Source organism: Phoenix dactylifera, unplaced genomic scaffold (assembly GCF_009389715.1).
Source record: "Phoenix dactylifera cultivar Barhee BC4 unplaced genomic scaffold, palm_55x_up_171113_PBpolish2nd_filt_p 000456F, whole genome shotgun sequence".
Classification (NCBI taxonomy): domain Eukaryota; kingdom Viridiplantae; phylum Streptophyta; class Magnoliopsida; order Arecales; family Arecaceae; genus Phoenix; species Phoenix dactylifera.
Window position 1 is genome coordinate 62,987 of NW_024067886.1, and position 20,547 is coordinate 83,533.

Here is a 20,547-nt window from a genome sequence, read left to right on the forward strand (position 1 = left end):
GAACAAGATATTAAAATTTTATCAAAATCGGTGAAAAATCAGTAATTTGATCATCAGGTAAAGTAGCACATTTTTTTTTAATTTTCTGTTTTCACCGTCAGACCTTTTCTTTGTTTGTTTTCTATTTTTGTTATCACTATTGCAGCTCTCTCCAAACAAGACAAAAATGGCTTGTGAAAGAAAACACTCGAAATAAGCCACATGCACCACTTCTTCCTTTTCTCTCTGTCCTTTTTTTTAAATTAAATGATGCGGGTCCCACCTGAAGAGGGTGCACACCAACAAATCTCTCTCCCTTGACTCATATGGGGGATTCCACCAAGCCTACTTTAGAAATAAATCTCCCCCTCCTCACTTGTGTGGGGAATTCTACCAAGCCCACTTCTCTTTATAATAATATTTTTTTTTCGGACATGGTTTTAATCATTATATCCGATCTATTATCTGAGTATGGATTTTCTCAAGACATGACAACTTCATCTCTAAAGCATTTGAATCCAATAATATCTTATATCAATGTGCTTGGATCTCGAGTGAAATTTTGGATTCTTTGAGAGATGGATTACATTTTGATTGTCATAGTGAAGCATATACTTCTCTTGTTCAAGGTCAAACTTTTGTAGAAAATTTTTCATTCATAAAAGTCCTTTGCAAGCTTTTGTAACTATAATATACTCGACCTCAATAGTGGATAAAGAAAAATATTTTTATAATTTGGATTGCCATGACAGTACTAAAGAAAAGTCATTAAGTATTTTGATGTGTGTTACTCAGCTATGCAGCCCAAGAGAGGAGGGGGGGATGAATTGGGCTTTTCAAAAACTTTTAGCAGCATGCAGCAGAATAAAAACTTAATATGTGTGTGCAAGCGAAAAACGAACTATAGGTAAACATATAAAATAACAAACACCCAAATAAAACACTACATACACATCAGTTTATAGTTGTTTGGTGCTAACTCTGCACTTATGTCCAATTCCATGATACTCTTCTTGAGAATTCAACTATAATCTAAGATTATAGCAACATTGTTTTTCCGAGCTCACAATTAACTCAGTTGATTTTTAATAGAAATCCCTCATTCGGGTGCTGAAAATAACATAACTAGTTTTGTGCTTTTCAACGTCGTCGGAAATGCCGAAAGATTCATTCAACACTTGAACAATTTCTTCCGGCTGTGCATTCTCGAACCTGCGACTAAACTCGTCGTTCATCGCAGTGAGCATAATGCAACGGACAGTGATACGGCCGCTGAGCCACTTCTGATAAGTATATCTGACTGTATCCCGTGCATTAGCAGCGGGTTGCTCAAGTGCCGGATTCATTATCACAGAAAGGATCCATTCATACTCTAGCACAATCTTAAGCTTTCTAAGCCAGTTGTTAAAGTTAGGTCCTGTCCAATTGTCGTTATCCAATAACGAACGTAGCGACAAAGTGGAGGCCATTTCTGCTCTGTGCTCATAGAAAAACCCGAAGAGTCGACCCCTTTGTTCTAGACTCCTAAAACCCTGGGGTTGACTCTTGAAGTCATGGCATCGACTCTTCGTGTCTTAGGGTCGACTCCTAAAGATTCTGAAAGTGGTTGTCTTTTGTTTTTGACCTGTGGCTTTCTAGGGTCATCTCTTCTTCACTTGGGGTCGACTCTTCTTCACTTGGGATCGACTCCTCCACTACAAAAGCTTCAAAATAGTTCAAATACTTCTCCAACTTTAATATTTATTCTTCCAGGCTTCTCCATACTTCTCTAACCTTTCACTGAGCTCCCTATAAAACAAATTAACTTTCTAACAACACAAAATTGCTAGTATCATACTTAAATATTTTGTCCTCATTAAAATCAATCCATTGGGTCAACAATCAATCCCTTTTCATGAAAAAACTTTGATTATATGCAAAATAAAACATATTGTGCTTTTTTTAATTTATTTATAATTAATTCATTTATGTAAAACATGAAGTAAACAAATATGTGCCTTAAGAACATATTTTATGATTGCTTCATAAAATATTTAGCTTAATCCAAGCTAATATATATATTCAATTAAGCATATACTCAACTTATTCTCTCCCCTTTTTGACAGTATCAAGAAGTTGCATTCTAAAATTTATCAAATATCAAAAGAATATAGCAACTTCAAGTTTGTTTCAATCAATATTTAGGAGGACTGAAGAGCTTAAAGATGAAAATTAGATTCAGAGATTTTGATCATACAACTTTGATGGATCAAACCATTTGGGATTCCAGAGTTTCAAAATTTTAATACATAACAATAGTTAACTTCCTCTCTTCCCATTTTCATTAAATTAGAGTTATTATAATCAATTTTAGTGTGGTCCTAATAACATCAAATATTAGAGTTGTAATTTGGCTCATGATTGAAGCACAAGATTTATCAAGCAAGCTTTAAGGGGGATCAGAGTAAATTTCAAAATTAAATTTCAAAAGAGGCCTATTAGAGAGAATCATTTTTTATTTCTTCATATTTTAGTATTCTTTCTCCCCATTTTGTAGAAGTCTTTAATTTATGTTGTTAAGTTCCATATGATCTTTGCCCCTTAAGTTTTGTTTCTTTCTCTTAATTAATCATTCCATTTAAAGTTTCAGATTTTAAGAATAGTTTTCAATAAAACTTTTAGATTAATAATTTGATATATGTATTTTCTATGCATTGCAGCTCATCTTAAGTCATTAAGATTTTGAGTATTGGGATATAGAAAATACAAATTTCAAATTATCAGATCATATTCATTTAAAAATATGAGAAACTTTATTGGACTAGAATCAAAATACGAGCTAATATTGATGAGTTTCAGCAAGTCTTATAATATTACAACATGCATTGTGGCATTAAGTACAAGTATCATAGTACTAAAGTATGTAAGGCATCCCAAAGAGGTATATCAAAATCAACCTATTCTACCCAATTTACAATTCAATTTATTCCAATTTAGGTTGAATTATGTATCTTTCTATTGCCTAACTATGTAGCCCAAGAGGAGGTGAATTGAGCTTTTCAAAAAGTTTAACAAAATACAGTTGAATTAAAAGCTTGATAGATAAATATAAATTTTAGCACCAAACTAATAAGCAAAACAAACAATGCAAACAACCAAAATTTATAGTGGTTCGGTGCTAATCTTGACCTACGTCCACTCCCCAAGATACCTTTTTTGAAAATTTCACTATAATCTTTTCGGGATTATAGTCCAATTGTTTTATACGGGATCACAATCAATCTAGTTGATTTTCTTAGAAAATCAACCAAAACCTATATCGATTATTTTACTCAGGCTCACAATCAACCCATTTGAATTTTTCAGAAAATCAATCAAAACTTTCATCAATTGTTTTACTTGGGCTCATAATCAACCTAGTTGATTTTTTCTAAAAATCAACTAAAACCTTCACAATCTAATTCAATGTTTGGATGGACCTTCTCCCCAAGTTTCAATTCCTGAAACTTGTTACAGCAAAGTATAGAAAAAATTAAGTGTAGACATGATAAAGTACATTTTCTAAATAATGAATATAGAGAATTAAATGGAGCTTGACATGGTTAGTTAGCTTAATTGATCTTGAAGGCGCTTCACCAACTTTTAGTTGAAGAAGATATGATTGTTCAGCTTATAATAAATGCTCTTAAATGATTTTCTTTTTGAACCTTCCTTTTGCTTTCTCTTTCTTACTTAGTTGATTTTTCTTTGGTTTGCTTGAGCTCTCTTTTTATTTTTAAGATTTTTCCATACATTTATACTCTTGGAACATACTGCTAGCCATTAGACAAGTAAAAGAGCTATCGTGAGATGAAAAACAGTCGTTGTGACTCACAAAAATACTATTCAATACTATTGTTAGGTAGAGGGGTCGACTCCACATCGTCAGGGATCGATTTATGATCTTCAGAAGTTGACTCGTAATCTTTAGGGGTCAACTCGAGCTTGCTACTATTTCTTCTGTTAGATCAAGCTCAAGCCTTGAAGACTTGCGTTGAGACTCGCTCGAGTTTTGTCGACCAAACCTATGCTGTGGTCTAGGTTTTACTTCCCATGTACATTAATCTAAAAATTCAATCACTTACTGCTTAAGTCTATTTTTCAAAAAAAGAAAAAAAAGAAACTAGGAACCACCTACTACCCCCTCCCATCTTGTGTCTTGATAAAACAACCATGCTACTCTCCCAGTCTGCACGACCTACCATCCATCGTTCGTGCATTCCGAACAACTAATGTTAAAATAAATATAGTCCATTTTCAGAAGCAACAACACACACATCGGACGCGCGCGCACAAGAAAAAAAGAGTATAGCTTGTTGGAGCTACAGTGCGCTACTTCGGCCCAAACAACAGCAAGCCCATAGAAAGGCCTAACGATTGACAAATCGAGTTTAACAAAATCCACATTACAGATTCAGCTTCAAAGGTTAAAGCACATAAATTGCCTGACATGATACCTCCATTGAATTCTCTGGATACATTTTAGGCTTGTAAGCTCACGTATGACACATTTGCATGGACGTACAACAAAAATAATTGAGAATGAGGCAGAAAATCTTGTACAACAAATTCCTAATTTATTTGACCCTTCAAAAAATAGGGGCAGCCCAATAGGAAACAATTACGATATTCTTTGTTAAAATTCAATGATGCTATTCTAGTCATTAATAAGTCATTGGCAAGCTGCCCGTGATAGTATAAACATCCATATTCATTGACCAGATGACATTTTAAATAATTGCTTTGAGAGAACAAACTTCTACAATATTTTTCAAAAGTGCCATTAGATGTAGTAATCACCAATATGCTTACAAGGTAAGCAAACTCTGGAGATGGAGACGCCATTGATGAGAGCTCAGCTAAGTTCACCAAGAAGCAGATGGGTATACATTGGAAACATTAATTACCATAACCACTGAAACAACAATTACATAGGAATTCTAGCACTTCAACTTAAGAGTATTTACAAGCTGAAAGCAGATATTTTGAAGAACAGCCGAATAATCAGTAAATGAAGTCCACAACAATGAGTATTTATAAGCTTTGAATTTCAATATTCTAGATATGTAACCATAACCTGGAATACATGACCAAAATGATCAGAGGCCATTTTTTTTTTTTTTAAAAAGGGATCTTACAGTAACAAATAAAAAAGTTGTATCCATATGGTAAGAAAAATATGATGCCTAAGATCATCCCTCTCAAAGAAACATTTAGTTCAACCTTCCACCGACTCAAATATGGATGCTGAATAGCCCTCTTTAGAAGAAATGATCACTCATAAGTCATAACATTAACAACGTGCTCAAGAGCCCCATAACTGCATATACAGCAGTGCAGAAATAAAACAAAACTGTAGATTCATGTAATAAAGCACTTACTCTCATATGCCCCACCTGAGGATGCAAGGGTACAATGAGAGACTGAGAGAGGATGTGAATTGATCTATATAGGTATTTCTATCTATAATTGATGAATGATAATCAAAGTCCACATCGTCTTTTACAGCAAAAGAATGCAAGACTCAACATGCACACATTACTGTGACTTCATTTCCATTGGGCAGTCAAATTCATTCCCATTAAGATGCAGACAAACCTGTACATTCTCCGTCAGCATTTAAGGATCGGAATCTTAGAAGTCTGCAGAGCTAATGATACCACAACATCACGATCATGGTTGTTCTTTTCATTATGCAGGAATTTATCCTGTATCTTCAAGGAAGTTACGCTGTTCAGTAACTTTATATAATATAACTAACAAAAGCAATGAAAACTTCCAATGTGGTTAAAATAGATAAAAAGCGTTAATGCCAACAATTTAAGCAAATGTCCAACCAGATAGTAAGAATAACAGTAAAATATTCCCATGATATGGAGAAAATTAAGAAAACAGATCATGGGTAAATTAATAAAAAAGAATTAGATACCTGATTGATAAAACATTGAGGCAGTGAAACCCAATAGCTCATCTTCACTTTTCCCTCTCCATACTGTTTTTTACCTTTCATGCAAATGAGACAACTAATTATTTTTCTTAGGATTTCATTCCTGCATTAAGTGATTGCGGGAATTGCTTTTTTCTTTCATTTTCTTTGCAAATTTGCTAATTTTTCGAGAGATAGCATTCTCTTCTATCTTGTTAATAGGTATAAAGATACGCAGCTTGAAGTAGTAATCGATATTGAAATTGAATCTCCCTAGATGACTTCTTTTTGCTACCAAAAGCCTCCAGCATAGATGCAATATGGCCACCGCCTCTGCTGACGGCCTCCCTAACTAAGGTCTTCCTGAACTCTGAATCCATCCTGCTGCTCGCAGAACCGAAGCCTGACTCGTAGTACGAGGGACCAAATCGAGCCCTATGTTTGGCCACCTCATCCGGCTGCCACTGATTATCTAGGCTTGCCTGCATGGCAACCTGGATCTGTGCCTCGTCATTTGGAGTAGACGCCTCCTCTGACCTCCTGGAGTCATAGGAAGGTGGCTCTTTCGACGGTCCACCTCCGCCATCTTCTTGAAAATTCTCTCCTTTGCTGCTCTAAAATCAGCGAAGTGCTTCTTAATCAGATGCCAAACCGCCTGTAAGTATTTCCGACACAAATACATCAAGATAGCCAGCAGCTAAGTGCTGCTTCAACCTGGTTACCCCTCCTCTATTGAACTCTGTGTTGCACTAGTTGCACTTCCAATGGTGCGACCCGAGAGCATTTGCCCATAATCTCAATCAATGTCGTGCTCTGGCACCTTTTTTCTGGATAGCTCCATTCCTGCAGGTTTATCAACTATGCCAATTTATCAATTCTTTAGAAATACCAAAATTTCGTAACGATGAAGATAATTTTTCTTTACATCAGAAAATACATCTGATTTATCTAATACATAAAACTAAAATTTCATATTATTTATCTATTTATATATTTTTAATAATTTTTAAATTTAAAAATATGTTTAAATATCATAAATTCAAAAAAATATATTTTGTAGTTCAGAAATTAGATCTGAATTATGTAATACATACTACTAATTTTTCATAATTTTAGTATTATTTATATATTTTTAATTATTTTTTGAATTTAAAAATAATGTTTAAATAGTGGAGTTCACCTTCTAGCATGGGATACTGTCTGTCAGCCGACCAGCAGTGACCGGTTGGGGATTCTATCCTTGACCGAGCGACGAGAAATACTCTCGACTAGGCTGGCAGCCAGATTCCTTTTGGAGCCAGAGTCTTTGGGGCACCGTGATGAGAGCGAAGTATGGAGATCTGATAGATTTGACAGGTTTCGCACAGGTCGTTACAGCTCCTTCATCTGGAGAGAATCTGCGTCTATGCCTCGGTGGTACTACCGGAGATCAAATGAAAGATCGGGGACGGGCGGACCAGTGACATTTTGGAGGATGGCTGGTTATTTGCGATGCCATTGAGCAGCTGGCCCACCTTCATCGATGGGGGACTTCTGGAGGGGCGCAGTCTCTGATCTATTTGCTCCGAGCCGACAAGCATAGGACGAGGACCTCGTTCAATGGATTTTCGAGGATAGGCTGGTTGAGCGAGTCCTATCCCTGCCGATTCCTGCTAGTGTGCTTGAGGACAGGAAGGTTTGGAGCGTGACCGGAAGGTCTACAGTTACAGCCTGGGACTTACTTCCGGTGGTCAGGAGGTCTCCGACTCGGCAGATTGACAGGGGCTGGATCTGGAGACTTCGCATCCACCCACGAGTCGCCTTGTTTGTCTGGAAAGTGGCGTGGGGGTGCTTGCCTACTAGAGGCCTGCTAGCTCGGCGAGGGATGAGCTTCTCCCCAGATTGTATGGACTGCTTAGGCGAGGAGTCTGTTTTCTATATCCTGTTCGGTTGCCCGAGAGCTGCTCAGATCTGGGGGGGTGCTACGAGCCCCCCGACCCTCAGCGCCAGTGGGCGGTTCCCGAGGACTTTGTGCAGTTCTTGTAGACATCTACACGATAGCCGAAGGCGGGAGTCAAGAGTCAGGGCTGCCTACCTAGCCTATCACTGTTGGCTAGATAGAAAAGCCTGAATCTTCGAGGATATCAAGTGCATCCGAGACAGGTAGTGGACAGGGCTCTTCTCCAGGTAGCGGAGGTCCGCCCCCCCCCCCCCACACCATCATCCTTTAGGACAGCCGAAGAAATCCGGGGCCCCCCTTGCGCTCTTGCAGCGCCCAGGACCGTGTTGGTCTCATGGGAGCCCCCACCCCCTGGTTGTCTCAAGGTGAACTTCGATGAAAGTGCTGGCGAGGAGGGTGTATCAGGAGGTGCGAGCTCCGTTATTAGAGACCATGAGGGCAGATTGGTAGCGGCAGGGGGTCGGAGGATCTATGACACGTCCGTAGCCTGCGTTGAGCTCAGAGCTGCATGGAAGAGTATTACCTATGCGAGGCGACGACTGGAGGTGGACTGCATCTTCCTTGAGGGTGATTCGGCCACGGTGATCGAGTGGATCCGGAGTCGGAGTCGTGATGTCGATTCCAGACCGCTGCTCCAGGACATCCGTAGACTCTTAGCCGAGTGTGGACTATCACGGACTTTGCACATCTTCAGGGAGGTGTATAGCATCGCTGATTGGGTGGCTTCCTTCGTGGCTCACCACTCTAGGGGCTTTGCTTGGGTTGACCCTGCATTGGTTCCTATTTCCTTGCTTAGGCTTATCTTTTCTAATTCAGTTGGCTATGCTCACACCCGTCGCGTGGAAGCTGCTATTGTACCAAAAAAATAGTAATATTTTAAAAAATTAATTTCAGCTCAGATCCAAGTAGAACCCAATAATGCATGCTTCATATATTTTTCTAGGCCTTTGAGCATGCATCAAATGCGACTTATTTTTCAATTTTTTTCAAATTTAGGCCTAGGCTACCGTGCGCTTGATCGTATAAAAACTTGAATGAATGGATGCCAAATTTTGCTATAAAGTAGCTTGCATCTCCCTAAATACACTTCAAAGTTTACAATTTTTTTATTTTTATTTTTTAAAATATTTTTTAATCTTTTATTCCGAAAATATATTTTTAATTTTTAAAAATTATATATAATCCAAAAATTAATTTTTTTAAGTCATCGTGTAGATTTTCATAGATCTATAATATAAAATAAAATCAAGCCCAAAACGAAAATTTTGGCATGGTCTCTCCTTATTTTGTAATTTTGAAGCTATTTTTTCAAGCCAAAAAAATGAGGAAATAAGATAGAAAAGAGGAGCACATCTTATTTAGGCTTGAACTTTTTTCTGAAGTGCTGAATCGGTGTGCTTTGACCTAGTGGAAAGGGTGAATGGTGGAAAGTTCTCCGCCGCTTATAAATGTTTTTGAGGTCTTTTCGGGTCTTCCCAACAACATTTTAACAGCAGACAAAGCAAAAGACAGAGGCCCGATTCAGAATCGGGTCGACTTGATGCAAACCGGCTGATTCGCACCGAGTTCGAACAAAACCGGCCAGCTGGTTTCAGGCCAGTTCGCACCGGTAAGGTCCGGCTCGGACCTTTTCCGGCCGGTTCCAACCGGTTCAGGGTCGGAACCGAATCCAAAGACCGGTTGGCATTCCTTGCCCCCAATTGCCCGGTTCAGCATTCCTTGCCCCCAACCAAATGGACCCCAAGGATCAATTTCAAAATGTTCGGATTTAAAATTAGCTGCCTGCCACAAACATGCAAAACATTAACTTACCACAAATCAATATCTGAAGATCGTTACTGACAAAAGAACACATCTTATACTAATGGAAACTAGTGGAAGTAATTCCTTTGCAGGCATGAGAGAGGAAACATTCATCAAATCTTTAAAACAATAGCATTATAAAACATAATGGACCTATTGATCTAAAAAGAATAGTGTGGAAAATCATGAATTAAGAACTTAGGGAGGAAAACAGGATACCTTTGATCGCACCTCTGGCAAGAAGTGCTGGTGAAGATTCCATTGCTACAATTTCATTAATTAACCCGCTGTGGATGTTTTTGACTTTACATTCCGTGAAAGGCTACCTTTTCGGAGCAGAGGATTTTCTATAGAATATACAAGAAGATTTCCATCCTTGGTCCCAGCTAAGAAACATTCTTCAGGAGTCACCACTAGAGATGTTATTATCTTCCCAACACCTTCATACCTTCTAACAACATCAAGCGAATGCATGGAGCGCAAGATTATTTGTCCATGATCACCAGAACACACAAGAAAGTCTCCACAACTACTAAGTTCAATGCAGCTGAGACGGCCATTAGATTCAGAAGAGGCAATATGTTTTCCATTAATAGAATACATATGCAAACTCAGGTCATTATCAGCATAGATGACAAGTCTTCCATGTTGTGATGCAACTAGCTTTGATAATGCACAACCAGCTGGATGCTGGACGGACCGTACATATGTTCCTTCACGCAAGGTGTGGAACATACAAGTACCATCTTTTGACCCACTGATAACTATATCAAGTTCTGTACTAACAAACAAGCATGTGATGATGTCATCATGACCACAAAGGATATGGAAGGGGCTTTCAATGATGACATAATCTTTTCGAGGCAACTCAGTTTGAATACTTCGAGATCTCCTCTCTGTGGATCTCCCCTTATATGTTTGCCATACCATGACTGTCGTATCATAACTTCCAGTAGCAAGGATATTTCCATCAGATGACACTGCAACATCAATGAACTCTAATTACGTAAAAAAGAACTGAAGGCAACAGTTACGTACAAGTCATAGACAGAGATATTCGATGGAGAAAAGAATTAGCTCTTGATTATAAAACTGAATTAGCTACCAATATAAATACAATAATAATTGAAAGCAACTGAGAAGGATAGAGAAAAGAATTACACCATCTAGACCTTCAAATTAGCACTCAAGTAAAACTTAAAGTTCTAATAACTATCCGAATCAAACATAGATGCAAAAACCCAAAAGTTCCAGCAAGGTTGTACCAATGTTGCCAACTACTTGCATATTAATATAGATATTTGAAAGGAATGTAGAACATGTTTGTTAGAGTTAAAAACAGTTGCCAATAGTAGTATATAAATTCCACAAGTTGCATATTTTTATTTCACTAATAGCTTTTGTTTTTACAACAACTACACATAGTTTTGAAGCAATATCTCTTTTGTCCTTTGCAAGAGTTTCAATCTCTGTATCAGGGCTCATCCTGGTCCGCAACCAGGTCAGTACTGGACTAGTGGGACTGTATGAGACCAATCGAGACAGACTAAATGACCATTAACAACAAGAACGAAAAGAAAAGAATTTAAAAATTAAAAAATTGGCATCCCACCTGGTTTAGGGAGACCCAGGACCACCTCAGGACCTGGTCTCTCTCTGAACTGGTACAGTACTGTTGAGAGAGATCAGGTCCTTGATGTCGGTCCTCGAAATTGTACAAATTTGGCTTTACACTAATAGATGTGGCATTCAGTGCACATGTGGACCTAAAGTTTAAAAGATATGAATACAGGAGCACCAACACTAAAACTTCTTGAAAACTTCAAAGATCTAGTATTTGAAATCAGCTCCTCTCTTTTTTTCTAACTGCAAAACCCAGTATCAGTGGGCTACACCCACACATGTAGTGTGTGAGTCCCCATTGTACCCCCCCCCCCCCCAAAAAAAAGACAGTATCAGAAGCATTTTTCAAAATCCAACAACTTGTTGCTCACCTACCATACGAAAGTTGAGCAACATTGAATGACAACATAAGGCTTTGCTTGTCTCCCCAACCGAAAGCATCTGATTTATGGTTAATTTGTTTCAGAAAAGCATTGACCACCAAGGAATGTTGAACGGCGCACGTCTTTTTGGCCGGTTTGGTACCGGTCTGAACGGGACTGGACTGGTCCGGTGGCCGACCGGTACCGGTTCGGCGATCCTTATTGACCACATTATCGCTTTGCAAATAAACAGTACATGGAAAATTTTTTCAACCTGTTATTCACCACCTAACCTGTCTTATGATATGCTTAGGAGTGTTTGTATTGATTTGTGAGAAAAGCATTGAATGTTAAAGCCAATGTAACTCCAACTTCATCCTGTTCGAAGATCATGGCCACAGACTAGAGATAAGTAAGAAAGGTGGCAGCAGGATAAGGAAAAACTTAGTTTTGAATGCACAAGGTGCATGTAGCTACCGGAGAAAACAAAGAGGCTAAAATTGTGCCTTGGGTAACACATGAAGAACTTTCAGAGAACACGTGCAGATCACAATTAAAAGCACAAACAAGAAACAAATAGTGACACCCGGCACTAGATAAATGACCATGACTACAATGCCGCAAATAAACATCATGAAAATAATTATCAATATAAAGTTAAACAACAAAAATATTTGAGTTAGGCAACGTCAGAATTTATGATAAATTGATTGAACCAAAAAAATATAAAAAACATATAACAAAATTTGATTGGATGGAATAAACCATGGAAAATCTTTGCACTTGGGTAAAATGCCAAAGAATTCTACTTCTTTATGGCTGGTTCATGGAGAAGGTTGAGTAGTAAGGAGTTGTTCGAGTTTTATATTTGTCATTCTAGGTGATACTAGCACGTTTCAGGAAAACGGGTGAATTCAGACCCCTACTGTTTGACAAAGTCCTTAGTTCTTCATGAATTTTATGAAACCAAAATTATATTACTGAAACACAGCTTAGATTTATATTTGCAAATATAGCATGGTCAAAGGAAAGGAAGTCATATGATGATATTCAGATCAGTTTTGCAGCTAACCCTAACAAGGTCTCTAATTGGAATATGTGAATGAAAAGCTAGCCTTGTTAGACTGGAAGTGGCTGCTACACCCTGCAACTATCACCAAGTTTTCTGTAGCAACTATCAACCATCTTGGGGCAGGCAGGGTGCACAATGAACCATGGTCTGCCGTACCGGTCCATACCGGCCGGTACGGGCCGGTACGTACCGGTCCGGCCTGGGACCGGTACCGGATCAGCGTGAAATCCGGTACCGGTAATTTATTGTTGAAGAACCGGTACGGGACCGGTACGGACCGGTACGGGACCGATTTCGTACCGGTCCGGAACGCCACCGGTACGCCGACCAGTACCGGTATGGCGGAGCTTGCAATGAACACTTCACTGCCTTGTAACATATGCACTCTTTAATCGTGACAATAGTAACATCAGGTTTCTATGGAGTTCAAGACATCGAGATCTGATCAAGCTTAGCAGTTGATTTACATATATTCAAATTTTCTATATGATGAAAGAGGTGGCATAGAGGCACATTTTTGTTAACTGCTACAAAAAACATCGCACATGTTTAACTTAGAGATATGAACTCTCATCAAATTCGAGGGAAGATACTGGTAATTGAAGTATATGCGAAATACAAGCAACAGTTCAGGAGTGTAGTCAATGGGTATCCATAATAGAATTACCTGCAAGACAACTGACAACATCTCTGTGCTGTCGGATGCTTTGCACAATCCTTCCATCATTTAGGGATATTACTTGGAAACTATTATCCCAATTGCCACATGAGATCAAATAGTTTTCATTAAGATTTTGCAATGTTCCCAGGCACTGTCTTCCAAATTCAATATTTTCAGCCAAGGGGGTACAAATTTTCCGAGGAGGAAGAACATCAGAACCAACTCCAAAAAATGGTTCCTAGACAGAAGAAAAAAAAAAAAAAAATTCAAATATATTTACTTACTAATAGTATCATCACCATACTAAACAGAAGAAGTGATAATACTGCATCATAACACGAAACATGACAACTGAGTGATAAATGAACAAAACCTGGGATCCAGAAAATGTGAAGTTTCCACCAGACTGCAATTGTGTTGTCAACCACAATTTTATCGACAAGGTTAACCCTTGGTTCACCATGACAATATTTGAGTCCAACAAACCAATAAAAAGTAAAGCCGATGGAGGATTAGTTGCAATAGAAGTAATGGAAGTCAATGTGATCGATGCAGGGGCAAAATATAAGGGATGGGCAATAGGAATTGGAGGCCCTCTTCTTGGATGTTTTTTACGAAAAATTTGGATTGGTGTCTGGCCAAAATTTGCAATCTGGTCTTCAATTGCAGATTTTTGTAATATATCATCCATGTTCTCCAAGTCAACAGCACCTTCATAGGTTAAATAATAAAATATATTTGCTGCCTGCGATCAAATATCACTTCCACAAATTAGTGAACTTGCACTACTAAAAGTTCACAAGTATTGAACAAAGGCAATAGTCATACCTCCACAGCAGGCCTCCCACGTTGCTTGTAACCAAACACCAAATCAATCCAGTGATGGAGATTAGAACTCACATATTCACTCTCTAGGGCTTCTCGATTCCTATGTATGAATTCTTCAGGAGAACCCTGACATAATGATTTCAAAACCAGAAGGAAAAATGAAAATAGAAGAAAATTAAAGAAAATCAAGCCTAACTGATTATCTGCTGGGCATGGTGCCTTAAAGTCATGATTCCATGTACAACATACTTAATCAAGCATCAATAACATGTCAACCGCTCACTCCATGCGTATAGGATATTATTATGTTAGCATGAGATGTCTGATCCCCATCCATGTTGGATCCACATATGGTTCCTACAACAACAGTTCCTCCATGTCAAGAGAACCCAAAGCTTGTGAGTTTCAGATTTTCTAGGAATCTACTAGAATTTCTGTCATGTAAAATTCCTTAATTAGGTGATGTTAAGATCGCATGCTGACCTGATCTAAACTCATGTTAAGATCCTAGGAAACTTATATCATTGCATTTCCTATTGAGTGCTGATTATGTTACAAATCCAAAATTTATCGCTTTGCAGGACAAATAACATATCTGGATCTATTTAGAGATGCATGATTTATTCGATATAAGAAGATATATTAACTGAATGCACTTGAGCAAATAAGCAGTAAGAAAGAGGTATTATGTATATATCATGTATTTCAAGAGTAAATTAAGCATAAGGTCCACCATCAAGTGAATATTTGAGAACTTCATCAAAAGTGGGCTAAATGATACTTACTGATTTTGAAAGATCATATTACAGAAATCCCCATTAATGCATACACAAAGACATGAGTTTGCTCTACCAAAAGGAAAAAAAACAAAGAAAAGACACAAATGTCCACAAATTTAATTACATAGTTATAGTGTTAAAATTTGTAAAAGATGAAAAATCATGATTGGGGCATAAATCATGAAACGGAACAATTTCTGATCAATGGTTTCCAAAATCCCCATTTTTCCACAAAACTGTTCCAGACCAAAAAAAAATGTGACAAACAATTAATCATTTAAGCATTCATGGTCACATTCGTACCCCTGTAGCGAGAGAGAATATCTACTCTTTGATTCCAAAATCAATAATTGAACATCCAAATCAAAGATTCATACGATTGATATGCAGAACTTAAAAGATTGATTTTGATGATGCAAAACAATTGAGTTAAAGGTTGACTAATATATTTGCTTGGGGTTTAAGTGATATATTTCAAAAAGCAAAGAAGAAAGCCTTCACCACTCTCAAATGAAGATCATCCATATAAAGCTCCACATGAGAAAGCTAAACCCCAAAAAGCCATGAAAACATTCTTTGGAAGCTTACAAATAAGCATAGAAGATTTCATCTGAAGCTACCTTGAGTCGACCCCGGAACATTGTCGCTGATTGATACACCTTCACGAGCCAACTCCAACAGACTGCGAGTCGACCCCAAAACAGTCTCAGAAGATGGACAAAAAGCCAAGAATTTCATCACATCAACGAGTCGACCCCAGCTTAGCACGAGTTGACCTCAAAATGGTCACAAAGAAAAGACAGAGAGACAAAGAATTCACTGTATTGGCGAGTCAACCAAAGAAACTTACGAGCCGACTCCAATATAACTAGAGTCGACCCCAGAAACAGTCGAGTCGACCTCAAAACAGCCACAATGGAAAGACAGAAGGCAACGAAAGATAGTCCATGAAGAGTGACCCTTGAAATCAAGGAGTTGACTCCTGAAAATTTTGAGTCGACTCTAAACTGAGAGAGTCGACTCTAGAAGGGCCATAGATGAAAGACAAAGTGCAACAGAAATAGAAGCAAGCTCGAGCCAACTTTTGAAGATCATGAGTCGACTCTTGAAAATCTTGAGTCGACCCCAAAAAACTGCGAAGTCAACACCTCTACACCTGACAACTATAATGGCTAATTTTTCTGCAAGTCTAAATGGTTGTTTTCTCCTCTTAATGGCTCTATTAACCATCTAACGATTAGAAAAGTGTTCCAACCTTCTCCAAAGAGTATAAATGCATGCGAACACCACAGGAAAGAGCAGAATTCAAGCACCACAAAAAAAAAATCCTCTGAGAGCTAGAGCAAGAAAAGAGCTTCAAAGAAGACATCATTTAAGAGCCTTTATTGTGAGCTGAAAGAACACATCCTCAACTTTAGAAAGTTGGTGAAGTGCCTTCAAGAGCATTCAAGTCAACCAACAGAGTCTTGCTTCACTTACTATTTTGTGTATTTATTTCAGAGCAATACTCATTGTGCTTTAATTCTTTCTACTTTTCATTGCAACAAGTTTCAAGTTTGAAAGTTAGGGGAAAGGTCCATCCAACCCTGTAATTGGATTGTGTTGAGCCTAGTATTGGCTCGAGGTAGGTTTTGGTTGACTGGCCTGAAAAATCAACTTGGTTGATTGTGAATTCGGAAAACAATCAGCAAAGATTTTGGTTAATTGACCTGAGAAAATCAACTAGGTTTGGTTGTGAACCCAAAAAACTGTACTGTAATCTGGGATATAGATTATAGTGAAGTTCCCAAGAGGTCTTGAGAATAGATGTAGACGCAGGATTGGCACCGGACCACTATAAACTTCTTGTGTTTACCTTCGTGGTTTCCCATGATTTAATTTCTTGCTTGTTTATTTAAGTGCTTATTTATTGCTCAAAGATTTGTCTATCAAGTATTTAGTATTGATGCATCCTCGATTAAAGTTTTGAAAAACCCAATTCACCCCTCCTCCTGGGCTGCTTAGCTGGGCAACATGATTATAATTTATACCACTAGCACCTATAAACCAAAAATTATGTTTTTGGTTGTCTCTAACCTATGCATCAAGTGGGTGCAAAAATGAACAGTTAAAGCAATAAGAGAACATGTTTTGCTAGTGGATCTGAAATTAAATACTTTATCATGTATCTTAGAACACTAGCATAATGGAAACCATCCATTTTTGTGTTCACATGATAGATTTTTGCTTTCAAGCATTTTAAATGGTATATTGTGATCAATGGTGTAGATCTTCAAATTGAATTACCATAATAGAATCGAGAGGAGTAGATACCCTCTCTCAAAAACTCTCCTTTTGAGAGAAGCATAATCCATCTCACACACACAGAAATAGGTAAACATATTAGAGCCTATTACATGCTCAAATGTATTTAAGCCAAGTGTATTATACGAAATATTGATCTGTAAAAGGACTCATAAGGAAATCGAATCCTTTGTATGGAATTTTAGTAATAAATACTCAAATTTAATGATTGATAAGACCCTAAGCATGAATTAGGAAGGTATAGGGATTAACTGTTAGTATAGTAATGCCACTACTTGCTTATGACCACATCATGCTTGTCTATTGGCCCGTGATGGAACTATCACCTTAGGAACGACTACGTCATGCCAATTCCCTTTAAGCTGCCATCTCATATTTGTTACACCTTATGGTAGAGCAACCATCTCATGCTAGAAATTCAGCCACCTAGCTGAACCTCAACACCTACCTACTAAACTAGGATGGCTGGACACCTTATGCTTAGAAGCCATCTACAAATAGGAAGGTACTACTCTCTTTCTACTATTTGCAGCTATAGAAGTCCCGACTGCCTATAGCAAATAGTTAGTGAAGAAATGATTAGTAACATTTGTATTTTTTATACTTTAGCTATATTGGTTAATTAGATCTTACATGATATCAAAAAAATATGTTATAGACTTAAATGTTATTATTAAAAGTGTTCTTAACAATGCTGGTTCTTAATAATGAAAATCGCATATTCTATAAATTGAAATAAACTTTTGGTTAGTCGGTGAACCCCTAACCAGTGGGTATAATAGTTGGTTATCAATGAGCCCTTGACTAGCTGGTACAATAGTTGGTCTTGGTGAAACACTTAGCCAATGGGCCTATCGATCAGTGAACCCCTGATCAGCAGGTATAAAAGTTGGTTCAGTAAACTTCTAACCAACGGGTATAACAGTTGGTTACCGACCGGTTGATACTAAAACGATCAAAATGAGTGTTTCAAAGTTTTAGTGTATTCAGGTGTTTTTAAGTGTATGCAGTGTATTCAAGTGTTTTGAAGTGCATGCCAGTGTATTCAAGTGTTTCGAAGTGTATTTTAATATTTCTCTAAATGACTGTTTTCGATAATTTTACTTAAAAACACATGCATCGGATAGTTTCAAAAGTATTCTACTTTTTTTTTTTAAAAAAAACAAAGTGGTATTCGTAAATGTACATAACTGATATCTTTTATAAGATATTGTGCATTGGTAAATTACTTTACCGCTTCCATTGTTCTATTTTTTCAAATACTGTATCATTTATGTTTGGCTACCTACTAAGCTATGCAGCTCGATCACCTATTTATTATATTTCAGATTGAAAGACAAATTGACATTAGGCTACTAGCAAGCCTAAAGTATTGTTAATATATTTAGTGAAACTTCCACTACAAAGAAAGACTTTCATCCTTGTCCGTACTTTAAGGCTTGTAGTCATAGAAGTGATTGTATTAGTAAACCTAGGGGGGATTTTTGAGATGTACCTATACTGAAGGATGTGAAATGTGTCATAATATGAACTACTTTGTGTACTACAAGATTTTGTGTCATGGTTTGGCTTCAAAGTTGCATATTATAAAAAAAAATTGCATGAAATTTACCTTGCTCTATTTGAATGAATGACCATTAGGGGTGCAAATGGGTCAGGTCGGGTCGGGTCCGAGTCGGGTCCGGGTCCGAGTTGGATCGGGTTCGGGTCCAATTTTTTGTGCTTTGGGAAAGGATTTGGGCAAATCTAATTTGGTCATATCATAATTATGAGGTGCTGGGTGACCCATGACTTGAAAGACTTGCAATTGACCTCCAGTCAGAACAGACGACCCCTGACTAAGTCGGTCTACAAGCCAAATTTCATATCACACTATTTTTTGTCCATATGACTGATTGGACGGAACTTGGTGTCTCCCAGCTCCCCTCTCACGAGGACAAAAAAAATCCCAGACCTTCTTCCAAAATCCAATTCCATTGCAGAAAACTGGCACATGACCCATATTCAGTTCGGTGTTCCCTCACTTCCTCCCTGCAAAAGTTAAAAAAAACAGAAACCGAAAAACAGAAGGAAAAAAAGAAAAAAAAAGCCTGCTACCGAGACACCAGAGGTATCAACAGTGTAATAGACCGAGAGAGGATCCTCACGGACCAATAGTGCCACGACCCACATAAAAAAAAAAAGAAAAAAAAAACTCTTTTTTGCTTTTTCCCCCTCTTTCTTTCTCTCTTCGGATCCATTCGGGTTGGGTCGGGTCCGTTCGGTGAACCCAGACCCGACCCAGAAAATGATTCGGGTCCAATTTTAGGACCCGACCCGGACCCGCGGGTCCTAAAATTCGGGTCGGGTCTACGCGGGTCGGGTCGACCCAACCCATTTGCAGCCTTAATGACCATTATAGTACAATTACTTGCCATGAGGCTTCAAATCATAATTTTGTGCATCTCCAACAATAAATGAGAATTTAGGCTATTGACTCATTCAGATTGTACTCTCTCGTTATTTGGCAAATCAGGTTCGGGGTCGTGACATAGAGAGAGGGAGAGGGAGAGATAAGAGAGATACTATACATATACATGTGCATAGATACATGTTAATGCAAGGTTTATCGAACCGGTACCACCAGTCGGTGGCCAGCACCATACAATATGGGTCCAAACCGTCCATTCCAGGACGAACCGTATCTTTTTTTTTTTTTTGAATTTTTCAAACTGAAGTTGGCAAATGGTTTTTGCTCGAAATCGGCAAACAATAAAATAGGAAACAGGTGATCCCTGTCTCTCTCCCTCTCTCTCGGCCTCCCCGTCTCCCTATGTTTCAAACCAAGGTAATGAACCATGCCAGTAACCAGCCAGTCTGGTTTGGTACAACCTAAACTGGCCGGTTCAACATGGTTCAGCAAACCATGATTAATTAATCCATGCATAGTGTTTATCCATACTAAGAATTCAAATACCTTCGCCCATGGTGGGAGAGCAACATCACCCAAAGGTTCGCCATCTTGCTTAACACCAAAGTGATAAGAATTTGAATTGACAAGAAAATCAGGCATATAAAAGAATTCAGGTATGAGTTCCTTCACATCGCTTGTATTGGACAAGCAATTACGATATGTGGCCTCGATGCTTTGGAAAAGACGGTCTGCATGATCAAATTTACCACCCTGTCCAGGAAATGCAGAAGATGTATAACTAATATTGACACACATAAGGACTATCGTACATGAAGAAATAAAACATAATCCAAACTAGAA

General features: G+C 38.1%; 1 protein-coding gene across 10 annotated transcripts in view; it reads right to left on the reverse strand.

Moving 5' to 3' along the window:
• Positions 1-4,980: 4,980 nt before the first annotated feature.
• The window catches only part of LOC103710848 (BEACH domain-containing protein B), a 121,296-nt gene continuing 105,729 nt past the window's right edge, over positions 4,981-20,547 (reverse strand). For 5 of the 10 annotated variants that reach the window (XM_039118974.1, XM_039118983.1, XM_039118981.1 and 2 more), the window contains 5 exons: positions 20,251-20,457; positions 14,212-14,337; positions 13,757-14,128; positions 13,390-13,621; positions 9,945-10,645 (listed from right to left, as the gene is read on the reverse strand). In XM_039118974.1, coding sequence (XP_038974902.1) covers positions 9,945-10,645; positions 13,390-13,621; positions 13,757-14,128; positions 14,212-14,337; positions 20,251-20,457 — 1,638 coding nt within the window. Of the gene's footprint in view, positions 5,754-9,884; positions 10,646-13,389; positions 13,622-13,756; positions 14,129-14,211; positions 14,338-20,250; positions 20,458-20,547 lie in introns of those variants that run through there. The other 5 variants (XM_039118979.1, XM_039118980.1, XM_039118977.1 and 2 more) reach the window with 5 other exon arrangements.